This window comes from Myotis myotis, unplaced genomic scaffold, assembly GCF_014108235.1.
Source record: "Myotis myotis isolate mMyoMyo1 unplaced genomic scaffold, mMyoMyo1.p scaffold_m19_p_5, whole genome shotgun sequence".
In the NCBI taxonomy this organism is placed as follows: Eukaryota; Metazoa; Chordata; class Mammalia; order Chiroptera; family Vespertilionidae; genus Myotis; species Myotis myotis.
The window spans coordinates 74,651,963-74,665,887 of NW_023416357.1; the positions used below are offsets into that span (position 1 = coordinate 74,651,963).

At 35.4% G+C, this 13,925-nt stretch overlaps 1 protein-coding gene across 7 annotated transcripts in view; it reads right to left on the bottom strand.

The window, feature by feature from the left end:
• The window catches only part of CEP120 (centrosomal protein 120), a 63,668-nt gene that overhangs the window by 1,897 nt on the left and 47,846 nt on the right, over positions 1-13,925 (bottom strand). For all 7 annotated transcript variants that reach the window (XM_036308988.1, XM_036308986.1, XM_036308983.1 and 4 more), the window contains one exon: positions 2,489-2,634. In XM_036308988.1, coding sequence (XP_036164881.1) covers positions 2,489-2,634 — 146 coding nt within the window. The remainder of the gene's footprint in view (positions 1-2,488; positions 2,635-13,925) is intronic.

A 13,925-nucleotide genomic window follows, 5' to 3' on the forward strand; every position in this document is an offset into this window, starting at 1 on the left:
TGGTTTTCTTAACAATGCCATTTAAAACAAAATGATTTAATGGTAAAACACGTTTTTAGTCATATTTTCAGGAAGAAAACGAAAACCAGTGTTACACTTGGCAAGTCAGAGTTAGCACACTTATAAAAGACAGTTTTAAAAACAATACTTGTTTTTCTAATAATAAAATACATGAAAACTGTAGGAATTTTGAAAATGTTAAAAAGAAAATAAAATCATCATAATCTTATCCAGGGATAACCAATCTGAGCAATAATTTTTTCAATAAAAAAATGCATATATATTTTAAATACATATTTTTCTGAAAAAAGTATTACATGCAGTGATGTACACTATTTTTTTTCACTTATTAATATAATGAATGTTTTTGCCAGGGCATCATTAAGTGTTCTTCTAAATGGCTTCATAACATCCCATCATTTAGATGCCCCATTATTTAACCATCCTTTATTGTTGACCTTTAGCTTGTTAAACCTCTGATATTATTACTATTCTGACATAACATTTCCTTCTAAATTCACTCAAGAAAACTTTTATATGTACCAAACAGTGCTGGTTTTGGGGGATACTGCAATGAATCAAGAAGAAAAGACCTTACTGTTATAAAGTTTATTTCACTAATTACTATAGGAAGTGAAATTCTATAGATGTGAATGCCTGATTCAAAGGGATTGTACATTTTAAGACTTTTACAGTTATCTTCAAATAATGTTTGTGATGGCACAATTTGTAAAGGCCAGGATCATGTTCTAATTAATTTGTAACATCTTCCAAGTCTGCAACATAGCAAATAAATATTTGCTGAGTTAAAAAGCCTTATAGCATGGCCCTGTAGACCTTGACCTTTTCCAAATGATACTTATATATTAATACTAGAGGCCCGGTGCACAAAATTTGTGCACTCAGGGGGGCCCTCAGCCTGGCCTGCTCCCACTCGCAGTTCGGAAACCCTCAGGGGATGTCTGACTGACTGTTCAACTGCTGGTTTAGGCCCGCTCCTCCTAAGCCAGCAGTTGGACATCCTTAGCGCTGCTGTGGAGGTGGGAGGCTCCCGCCACCGCTGCTGCGCTCGCCAGCCATGAGCCCACTTCTGGCTGAACGATGCTCCCCCTGTGAGAATACACTGACCACCAGGGGGCAGCTCCTGTGTTGTCTGCCCCCTGGTGGTCAGTGCACATCATAGCGACCAGTCATTCTGCCATTCAGTCAATTTGCACATTAGCCTTTTATTATATAGGATACTAAATGTAGCTATTTAATTCAGCTATAAACCTACCTAATATAGGCCTGAGTTTTCCCTGCATCATGGAGCTGTCATGGGATATTTCATCAAATTTGGAGGAATACAAATGAACTCAATTGTATTCCCCCCAATTAATATGCCAAGCCCTATTCCCCAATGTGATGGTCTCTGGCTTTGGAAGATGATCAGAATGATCAGGTTTAGATGAGATGATGATGATGGGATTAGTGCCACTGTGAAAAGAAGCACCACAGAGCTTGCTCACTCTCTTCCCACCAGGTGAGGACAGTGGGAAAGCAGTTGCTTGCAAGGCAGGGAGAGTCCTCACCAGAAAACAACCATGCTGACCTTGAATTCTGTCCTCCAGAACTGCGAGACAATACATTACTGTTGTTTAAGCCACTCAATCTATGGTACTGTATGGCACCCCAAGCTAAAACAGTATGCTTTCCTGAAACAAAAATACTATCTCTTGAAAAACTAAGTTAAAATGTCTTCCCCCAAACTCATCTCCAAAAAGATTATAATTTGTTCTTATGCTGCTTCCTAAAGATGATTTTTCTAACATGAAATACCACTGAAATTCAAACTCAGATGAGCAGGCCTCAGAGAGAAGAGCAGTGTAACATAGTATTTAAAAATACAACCTCTGGAATCAGATTTGAACTCTGGCTCCAATGACTTACTAGCTGTGTGACCTTGGAAAGGGTACTTAACTTTCTTTAATTCTTGGGTGTCCTAATCTCTAGAATGGGGATAATATCTTTCTCAGAAAGTTACACTGAAGATCAAAGAAAATGAGACAGGCATGTGAGGCATTTAAAATAGCTGCTGCCATATGGTTAGGGCTCAATAAATAAGAGCTATTACTTACATTAATACTATAAATCTGAAATGTCATATACTTTTGTAATTAAAAAATCAGTATAATCAATTACCTTGAAATAGTAGCAATAATCCTGAACTAGTGACACAAAAATAAAATTTAAGACACCAATTCTATGAATGTAAATGAAAAAGCTCAATAGATTTAGTATAGCTTTATTCGTGACAAAAATTTTGAGTATAATAATGGTCTTTGGCATAAGTGTTCTATTGTACAAATCAGCTACATTTTATAGTATATGATCTACTTTATTCTTGAAAGACCTGACATAATTTCCCTGGACCAATGACCAATTAAAAGGTTGCTATTAGAACTTTCCTTTTGTGTGAAAAAGCAATGTAATGTCCTAGTTACTATACCTGTTTAATTCATTTCTTATATCCAACAATTCTTGTCGCTCGGTTTTTACTGTATCTTTTTCCTCAGAAGCCAAGTAACGCAGTCTCATCTGTTCCAATTCTTCTTGCTGTTTTTTAAGACGAGCCATTTGACTTTCTTGCTCCCGCTGGAAAGAAACAAACAAGCCAGAACCCAAATATTAGGAATAAATATACTTCATATGACTTTAACTTGTGATTATAATCCTACTTGACAGTACCCATGATATAACCACACACTGACAATTCTATGACACACATATTATCCAGAAATGACCAGTTTTAAAAAACCCCCACCTCTTTCCATTCCTTTTCTTTCTGTTATAAGCCATAATCTTTAAAGGCCCAATCAATGAAGTTAGCTGAATAGCATAAGATAAAAGAAGTTGAAGGCAAGAAAAGAGTCTGCTGACAACACAATAAATTGCTACAAGGATCAGTGGCAAGAGCAGCATCTAAGAAATGGTTAATTATACAAAGATGTACCAAGAAAAATTCAGTAACTGTCACTATTTCCATTGTCACTAATTCCACTATCTTAGGTAACAATACGCCTTTTCACTCTTTTCTCCAGGCTCATACAAAAATCTATGCATTTGACATAATTTCTTTAAAATACATGTGTAACATTCCACAGAATGAATATTCCATGATTTTTTCAACCACGCTCTCAGTAACAGACTTTTGGTACAATAAGCAATGCTGGAATAAAACACCCTATCATCTAGTATCACTCACAAATATTTCTATATATATATTTTTTAGGGATGGGTGCTTTTCTTTCTTTAGGACACAACCCCAAAATGGGAGAGGTATGTGTCAAAGTAAACATTAAAACCAACCACTCAACTACCATCCAGATAAGAAACAAAAAATTATCAGAATCTCAGATGTCCCTGTTTCCATCCTTTCGCAAACATAACCACTACCTACTTTCTAACACCACACATTTTGACTGCTTCGAACTTATATAAATGGAATTGGACAGTATGTACTACTTTATGTCTGGCTTCTTTCACTTAACATTATTTTTAAATTCATTACTATTACGTGTAGTTGATGATTCGTATTACTATTTGGCATTCCACTGGATATACAAATTATCCATTCGACTGCTGAGGAACATTTTAGTTAGTTTTGTATTATAAAGCTGATAGAAACAATATTATACATGCCCTTTGGCACATATTTGTATGCAGTTCTATTGGGTATATAATCTAGGATTCAAACAAAGGGTATGAAAATTTCAGTAGTAGTATATACTGTCAAACAGTTTTCAAAGTAGTAGTACAAATTAATACTTCCATGTGAGCATTTCAGTGTTCAATGTTCTTGCCAACACTTGGTACTATCAATTTTTTTTTTTTTCATTTAAGCCGTTCTTATAGATTATGTAGTAGTATCTCATTGTGATTTTATTTTGCATTTTTTCAAAGACAACTGAGGCTGAACATGTTTTAATATTTTTATTTTATTTTATATATTTTATTGATTTTTTTTACAGAGGGAAGGGGGAGAGATAGAGAGTTAGAAACATCGATCAGCTGCCTCCTGCACACTCTCTACTGGGGATGTGCCCGCAACCAAGGTACATGCCCTTGACTGGAATCGAACCTGGGACCCTTGAGTCTGCAGGCTGACGCTTTATCCACTGAGCCAAACTGGTTAGGGCATGTTTTAATATTTTTAATTGTCATTTGGGTATCTTCTTTTACAAAGTTCCTGTTCAACCATTTGGCACTTTGCTCTACTTTGCTATCCATCTTTCTTTATTAATATGTTTGTAGTTCTTTATATACAGGGTAGGGGAAAAATAGGTTGTTTGTGTGGGAAATAGTACAATAACTAATAAATAATATAAGAATAAACTCTATGTCCAGTACTTACAACTGTAAACCTACTTTTGTCCCACCCTGTAAACTAGATAAGTCCTTTATCATTTATTTAAATTCCAGATATTTTCCACTAGTGTTTGTCTTGTCTTTTCACTGCTGTAATGGTATTTTTGACTTAATTTTAATACAGCCCAAATTTATCTATTTTATTTTGACTAGTGCCTCTATGTCCAAGTTTTTGCCTGCCTCAGTCTTAAAAATACTCTTATGTTACCCTTTTAAGTATTCATTTAGATCAGTAATTCATATGCAATTGGTTTTGTGTGTGGTATCAGATCAAGTTTCCTCTTCTACCCATATAGAGCTCAAAATGACCTAGCAATATTTACTAAAAGACACCCCTTGCTTGGCAATATCACCTGCCATATGTCATCTCTGTCCATTATATGTATAGGTTTGTTTCTGGACCCTGTAACCTGATTTATTTCTCCATCCTTTCATTAAAAGTACACTGTCTGTTACTATAACTCATATAATAATAAATCTTAATATTTGAAAAAGTCTTCTACCTTTGGCTATTCTTCAAAATTCTTAGTTATTGTTGACTCCTGCATTTTCATATAAATATGTTTCTAGGCCTGGAGGAAAAAAAAAGTCCTGCTGGGATTTGATTATGCTGAATCTACAGATCAATTTGGCTAAAACCATTGATTCTTTAATCATTGAACACGGTTTATTACCTCTCCCATTATTTAGGTCTTCTTTAATTTTGTTTAATACTTTATCCTTTTCTATAAACTAAGAGTAATTGTGTTTCAAGATGCTATGGAAGAGTTTTAAAAATTTCCTTCTCTAATTGTGTCTGTATAGAGAACTGAAATTGATCTTTTCATATGGACCTTGTTTCCGACAAACTTACTAATAAATTCATTAATTTTGGTAGGTCATAGACCCTTGGTTTTCTGAGTATATAACAATGTCATCTGTAAATAGTAGCACCTTTACTTTTTCCTTTGCAACTGATACACCCTTTCTTTCTCTTGTCTAATTATACTGGCTAGAACCTCTAATACAGTGTTGCTAATGGTGATAGAGGGCATCTTTCTCTCATTCCTGATCTCAAGGAAAAACTTTCCTTAATTTAATTGGAGAAAGATAAATATCACATGATCTCACTCATTTGTGGAATATAATGAACAACATAAACTGATGAACAAAAACAGATCCAGAGATAGAGACCCATTGATCAGATCGTCAAACCTCAGAGGGAAGGCAGGGGAGGGTGGGGGGAAAGGAGAGAGATCAACCAAAGGACTTGTGTGCATGCATATAAGCCTAACCAATGGACACAGACACTAGGGGGTGAGGGCATGAGTGGGGAGGTGGGGGGCAAAGGGGGGATAAAGACACGTGTAATACCTTAATCGATAAAGAAAAAATTAAATTAAAAAGATAGGTTTTATGTAAATATCCTTTTTTAGATTAAGAAATTTCCCTTACATTCTTAGTTTGCTAAGAATTGTTATTATGAATGGACATTGACTTTTTCTACATTTTTATATGATTACTTAATTTTCCTCCCCTTTAAAGGTGGTAAATACCCAACTTTGCCTTTGTTTAATAAATAAAGTTGATTGTGATGGTTACAAGTTTTATATCTATGTTCTTGAGACTGATCATTTTTTTGTTCTTATAATACCCTTATCAGGTTTTGGGATCAAAGTTATGCTGGTCTCATTAAAAAAAAAAAAGAGAGAGAGAGAAGTGTTCTCTCTTCCTAATTTCCAAAACAGTTTGTATAAGATTAGTGTTATTTATAAAATGTTTACTAAAATTCAAATGTGAAGCCATCTGGGTCTGAAGACTTCTTTGTGTGAAGGTTTTTTCACTAGTTTTAATTTTTCTGATAACTATATAACTACTTATATTATCTGTTTCTTCTTGTGTCAGTTTTGTAAGTTCTGTTTTTTCAAATTCAAATAAAAATTTTTGTACCATCCTCTTATCTCTAATGTCTGAAGAATGTGTAGCCCAGTCCCCCTTTTTTATTTCTATATTAGGACCTAGTAATTATTCTCCTTTTGTCTTTGAACACTTTTTGCCAAGGGGGAGGTTCCTTTAAAAAAAACATTTTCCTCCTATTTCATTAAGTTCTACTTGTCTTCATTATTTTCTATCTTCTTATTTCCTTTACTGACTGTTTGAAAGGGATATTTAGAGAAAACTTTATGCTTTTCTTGTTTTCTAAGTGAACTTGAGGTTACAAATGTCCCCTAAGCAGAGCTTTCATTAAGTCTCGTGTCTTATGTCTATTTCATTATGAAAAACATTTTCACTGGGTACAGAATTTTAGGTTGGTAGTTATTTTTTCAGTACTTTGGGGCAGTGGTCAGCAAACTGCAGCTCGCGAGCCACATGTGGCTCTTTGGCCCCTTGAGTGTGGCCACGAAGTTTCAATAGCACTGTACGTGCACACCCGCACATGGTATTTTGTGGAAGAGCCACACTCAAGGGGCTGCAGTTTGCTAACCACTGCTTTAGGGCTATTATTCCACTGTCTTATGAATTCCTTCACTTTTGTTGAAAAGTCATCTGTCAGTCTTATTGCTGCTCCTATGAAGGTAATGTCTCCCTCCACCCCCACAGCTTTTTGACAATTTTACTGTGATGCATCTAAGATATGATTTACTTTAAACTCTCCTGCTGAGAGTTAATTGATATTCTTAAGACAATATCTTTTTCACTTTTACTAGTATAGACTTCTCAGCCATTATCTCTTCAAATATTGCTTCCTTCCCCCATTTTCTATTTTCTCTTAAGTGTTGCTATAGGCTGAATATTTGCATCTTCCCAAAATTCTTATGTTGAAACCTAATTCCCAACATGATGTTGTTAGGGGATGGGGCCTTTGGAAATTGCTTAGGTCATGAAGGCAAGCCCTTATGAATGAGATTAATGTCCTTATAAAACAGGTCTGACAAAGCTCCCTAGCTCCTTCTGCCATATGAAGACACAGTAAAAAGATGGCCATTTATGAACTGGGAAGCAGACCCTCACCAGACACAGAACCTGACAAGTTGTGTACCTGATCTTAGAGTTTCAGCCTTCAGAAGAGTAAGAAACAAATTTTCGTTTATAAGCTATGGAGTCTGTGGTATTTTGTTATAGCAGCCCACATAGACTAAGACAGGGGTCTATAGTTAACAAAAGGTAGTCAGTCTCATGTACTCTATCCCCGTGGTCGGCAAACTTCAGCTCGCGAGCCACATGCGGCTTTTTGGCCCCTTGAGTGTGGCTCTTCCTAAGCCTTAGGAGTACCCTAATTAAGTAAATAACAGTGTACCTACCTATATAGTTTAAAAAATTTGGCTCTCAAAAGAAATTTCAATCGTTGTACTGTTGATATTTGGCTCTGTTGACTAATGAGTTTGCTGACCACTGTTCTATCCCATATGTTTTTTGATGTTTTCCTTTTTTTTTTTTCATTTCTGCTTCAGCTTACACATCTTTGCTTCTGCTATGCCTACTCTCAATTCATCTACTGAATTCTTACATTTCACTCACAATACTTTTCAGTTCCAGAATTTCTACACGATTCAAAAGATTCCACTTCATTAATAGATTTCTCTGTCATCATCTACTTTCTAGAACATAGTGATAGTAGATACAAACTTTGTATCTGGTGATGCCAAAATCCAGATAAATCAACAAGTAATTTCTTTTGAGCAAAAGCCATAAGAATGCACTCCACAATAAGGACATAAGTGGTTAATAAACATGAAAAGATGCTCAAAGTCGGGGAAATGAAAATTTAAGCCACAACATACTATTTTCACACTCACCAAACTGGAAAAAATTAATACATCTAAATAGCCATTAGACACGGTGTGAAGAATAACAATTATACACACTTTTGGGAACTGCAAATCTGCACAACCACTTTAGAAAGTAATCTGACAATATTTAGAGTAGGAGAAGAGATGAGCAAACCCTACTAACAAAAATTCTACTTTTAGATATAAACACTACAGAAATTCTTACATGTTTCTACATGTCCAAAATTTCAGTGTTGTTTACCAATACTTTAAATATATCTTATAAAGAAAATATGGTAAGGGACCTACATCCTACCCAAATGAATAATAAATACTAAATTCAGAAAAGTAATTACCTTAAGAAAGGATGTAGTTAAGAAAGGTACACAGGCTTCCAAAGCATCAATAATGCTCTGTTTCTTAACCTAGGAGGTGGGTGTTGTAGTGCATAAGAATCTTTTGTTCCTTTTTGGAATGTACAATATATTTTGTTAGGAAAAGTACACCAAATTTTTATATCTGGCTGAGGAGGGGTTAAGGTTACTGGTGATTTTTATTTTCTATGTTATATGTGCTGTCAAATTTTCAAGCAGAAAAAAATAATAAAAGGTTGATTATTTTTAGGTTCCTTTATAAAATTTTAGCTTTATAAAACTTGAAACATTTTAGTTCTAAAACGCAAGAAAAACCTTGAATTTTTAATCAAGGATCCCAGCATTTAAAATAATCACACATGCACACATAAAAATTAGAGGTTAGTGAAAGAAATCCTCTCTGCTGCCAGGTGCTCTGGGTTAAAGGCTCCTCAATCAAGTGAGTATAATCTTTATTTTGCCTTGGCTGCCTATAAATCCAGAGAGGAGATGTAAACATACATACACTAGACTAAACAGCGGCTAAAAAGTGGCCACTACATACTCTCCCACTCACACATACCATGTAAGTCTGTGGGAAAAAAGCTTACAACTAAACTAAGGAACTCAAGTAAAGTTTTCTGAAAATAACCCAGAGCTGACAAGTCAGGAGGAGGGCCTGGATGGTTTCAAGACACAGTTTTTAACCAAGACTTGGACCTCCAACTGTTTTCTTAAACAAAGATTTACATCCTATCCTTGGCTAAATTACTTATAAATTAATCAAATTAATTACTCTGAGTGGATAAGCAGGAGGCTGGACAAGATAGTGCTGATGTCAGCCAATGAAGTCTGTGTTGTTTTAACTAAATATATCAGCTTAGTTTTAAACAGATCTACTGTGCACAAATATGGTAAGGGACCCACATCTTACCCAAAATCTTAGTTCTTAGTCCTGTACCCAAGGAGTAAAAGGTTAATCTTAATTTGAATATTTTTAGTACAATTTAAGTATTTGTTTTGATTTAAAAATATTTCTGTACTATATCTTCATGGAGGTGGCAGAAAAAAGAAAACTAAGTTACCCCTTAAATATCTCACAACTAGAACTTCTTAGAGTCAGTGTTACACAGTATACCAGAGGTATCAAATCCAGAATGTATGGGTATCACTTTCTTGTTTTCTAAGTTATGAACCATTTTATGTGACATTTACTTATTTTTACAGCTGTCAATTACCCATTTACTAAAAAAAAAAAAAAAAAAAAAAAATTACATCTTGGAAACACAGACTTTAGTGAATGTGAAGGAAATATATTTTTTCTAAATGATTAGAAGATTATGATTTTTTAATTCACAGATTGACTACACTAGATCACCTCTGAGTAATGGAAATCTCTGTTTAAACATTTTTTTGGCAATAGGCACTAAGCATTAGATCTTATTTCCAAGCTTTACCAGCTGGGTTTTGTCATTAACATTTATTAACAATCTAAGATATGGCTTTTGCTGTCTAATCCGTTCTTCACAAATGTTTTGTATGGCCCTCCAGAGGATTTTGCTGTGACAAATTACTGGCAGAGATTATAGTCCCGTGGCTATTCACCAGAGACAATGTAAAATTAACATGGTACTAATCCAATTTAAACAAAAAGTTGCACAAACAAGTCTCTGATCAAAAGCAGAGAATTCAATTTTTACATTCAAACACCATAATGTTTTTAATAAAACATTTTAGAAAAAATTGAAGTAATTTTCACATATATGAATTGTGCCTATTTGGTAAAGTTATTAATGTTAACCTTCCAAAAACAGTTTGTGGCAGAGCACAATTCACTATGGTAATCTCAAGGTCTATTACATTTCTTCTTAAAGTATTGCGTCTCAAATGTGGTCTGTAGAACATCAATGATTCCCAGTGAACCTGAAATCTGTTTACAGAGTTGTTTCTAAAGCAGAAAGTTAGTGGGACAAGGAATAGAATTGGTTTGCAATGAAGATCACTGCACTCAAAGAATGAGACTATAAATGATTCTATTCAGAACATTATTTGTTTACTTTTATTTTAAAAACGACCTCAGTGAAAACAATGCCATTTGTCAATATACACCTATGAACGTAACTTAATCAGCTTACTCAAACTAAAAAGGTCTTACATGGATATTTCTTAATAAGAAACATGACACTCTGATGAAATTATCTCGTTTAATAATTATTGATTACTCATTTCTATAAAGGAGATGCCCTAATCAGCAACTGACACATTTCAATCTTTTCATTACTAGCTTTCGTAATGCCTTACAATTATCATTACATTAGTTTCTTCTCCTTCACTCTGCAACTTCAATAAAAGGCACTATGTTCCATATCTTCTCCATCTACTCTCTATTTTACAACTTTACGTATTTCAAATTTGATACTTGAAGCATTATCTTTGAAACATTTCTCCTTTAGCCTTGAGTGACAAAATGGAACAAGCAGTTGTCTTCTTGTTTTTCTAATATTTTATCTTCATTTGCATTTCTCACCAACCTGCTATGTTCTTGTTAAATATCAGATGAACTTGAAGTTCCCAGGGGAGAAAACTGCTGTATCTAGAGCATCTACCAGTGTGCAAGGTACAGACTCGGCTCTCAATAAGTACTTGCTGATGAATGAAGTAACTATAGATGTTTCTTTAGACTCAATGCACTCTGCACTCTCATCTCTCTATACCCAAACTTCAGGGAGCATACCTACCGACTCTTGCATATCTGCACATTGAACCCTTACATGTTGGGGTGTTTTTTTCCCCTTCAGTGCTATTTTCTACAGAACATCTATTAAAACTACCATCTAAATACAAAGTAGTTATTATTCAAACTATATCCTATCTGACTCCCTTACTATTCAAACTACCAATATATCCTACCCAACTCACTTACTGCTATCTATAATAATAAAAGGGTAATAGACTAATTAGACCAGACATCATTCCAGACGTCCTTCCTGACAAAGCCAGGGCCGGAGGGAAGTTGGTGCCGGCAGCTGGGGGAAGGAAGGCCTACTCTTGCATGAATTTCCATGCATCGGGCCTCTAGTTACTATATAATATCCTCCTGTTCTCTAAACTTAAAACTGTTGGTGCCCATCATTTCTTTGAACAGCTAGTCAAAAATATCTCCATTATTTGTTCATCAATATCCAAAACTACCATCTAAATCAGTGATGGCGAACCTTTTGAGCTCGGCGTGTCAGCATTTTGAAAAACCCTAACTTAACTCTGGTGCCGTGTCACATACAGAAATTTTTTGATACTTGCAACCATAGTCAAAGACTTATATTTTTGATATTTATTTTACATATTTAAATGCCATTTAACAAAGAAAAATCAACCAAAAAAATGAGTTCGCGTGTCACCTGACATGCGTATCATAGGTTTGCCATCACTGATCTAAATTATGTGCCCATCAACTAAAATCAAGAACACTACACAATAGCTTTATGGCTCATCTTCTTTCAACAATTATCATTTATTGAGCATGTACTACTTACCAAACATTGTATTAAATGCTTTTAAATCCACTTATTTAATTCTCAGAACAACCTGTGAGGAAAAATTTCACTGAACAAATAAGACTAATCAGAGAAGTTAAATTACCCAAGTTGGAGAAGTAGTTAAGAGCTAAGCCAAGACCCAGCTCTCTTGACTCATATTCTAAACTACTATATATGCTTCCTCTGATAGAATGTGTATTCTGTTATTTTTAACATCTATTCTCATCACATTATTTCATTGTTCCTAACTCCACAGACTTCTCCCTATTATACAATATATAACCTAAATATCTTGGCATCATGACTCTATATTAGCTTCTTCTCTCTCAAAATCACTTTCTCATTATCAGAACTAGTTTATCTAATAGCCAACAATACCGTTTGGCTAGGATATGCCAAAGCATGACCTCTTCTGCGTCAATATTCTGTCAGCAATCCCTAATGTCTTCCATGGCTCACTTTCTTCTCTGGGAAATTTGTTCATTATTTAGCTTCTATGGAATAAAGCTGTAACATTATAAAGGGGGAAAAAAACTCAAGCCTGGACTCTGGTCAAATGGTTCCAATCCTAAGCTCTATCACTTGGTATCTGTGTGATTGTGTGCAACTAACTTCTCCATGTCTCAGTTTCTTTCATGTATAACATCTACACTAATAAAAGATAAAGATGCAAATTGACCGTACCTTTGTGATACCCACCAATCAGGATTATGCAAATTAACCCAACAAAGATGGCGGGTTAATTTGCATATGCAGGCACCCAGCGCTGGGGTAGTGTGGAACACCTGCCTTGTTGCCATGGTGACAATGCAGGCATTCTGCACCACCCCAGCTGCTCAGGGCCTCTGGGCAGCGTAGGAAGGCGGAAAGGCGGCTCTGGGCCGTAGCAAAAGCGGTGCCAGCAGCCAGAGGAAGGAAGGCCCATTCTTGCACTAATCTTCGTGCATCGGGCTTCTAGTGTAAATAATAATATTACTTACTACATAGGGATCTTGGTTACGGTGAAATGAAAAGACATGAAGCACAACACCTGGCATGTAGTGAGACTAAATTTAATGCTAACTGCTCTATCAGTATTATTGTAATTATCCTCCTCTTTTTCTCTAGTTGTTATTTCCTTTACCCGTTTCCCTTTCTCTTTCTTAAACATAAGAATTCTAAATACCATCAGTCACAGCAATCACCTCTGTAAAGGATTCTTTCATCTGTTTTTAAGCCCAATCACCCTCCCAACATCAGATTCACAATTCTGTTTGCTGAATTTTTCTGTAAAAATTAAAATGTCCAGACTTGCAAGTCCTATCCCTTTCCCACCAATTCTTTGTCTTAATAACCACATTTGTAATACTCTGCAGCTCAATCAGGTATATTGTGCTACACAAAATCTACCAAAACATGTCTTTTAAAATAATCTCTTATCCTGTTTCCACCATTAACACTGAAGTTCCTGTCCTTACGATATATGCACCCCTATGTTCATAGCAGCACAATTCACCATAGCTAAGATTTGGAAACAGCCTAAGTGCCCATCAGCAGATGAGTGGATTAGAAAACTGTGGTACATATACACAATGGAATACTATGCTGTGGTAAAAAAAAAAGGAACTCTTGCCTTTTGCAACAGCATGGATGGAACTGGAGAGCATTATGCTAAGTGAAACAAGCCAGTCAGAGAAAGATAAATACCACATGATCTCACTCATTTGTGGAATATAGAGAACAACATAGACTGATGAAAAGGGACAGACCCAAAGACTGAGAAACAGCGATCAGGCTATCAATCCCCAGAAGGAAAGTAGGGGAGGGCGGGGGTAAGGGGAAGAGATCAACCGAAGGACTTGTATACATGTATATAAGCCAAACCAATGGACATGGACAAC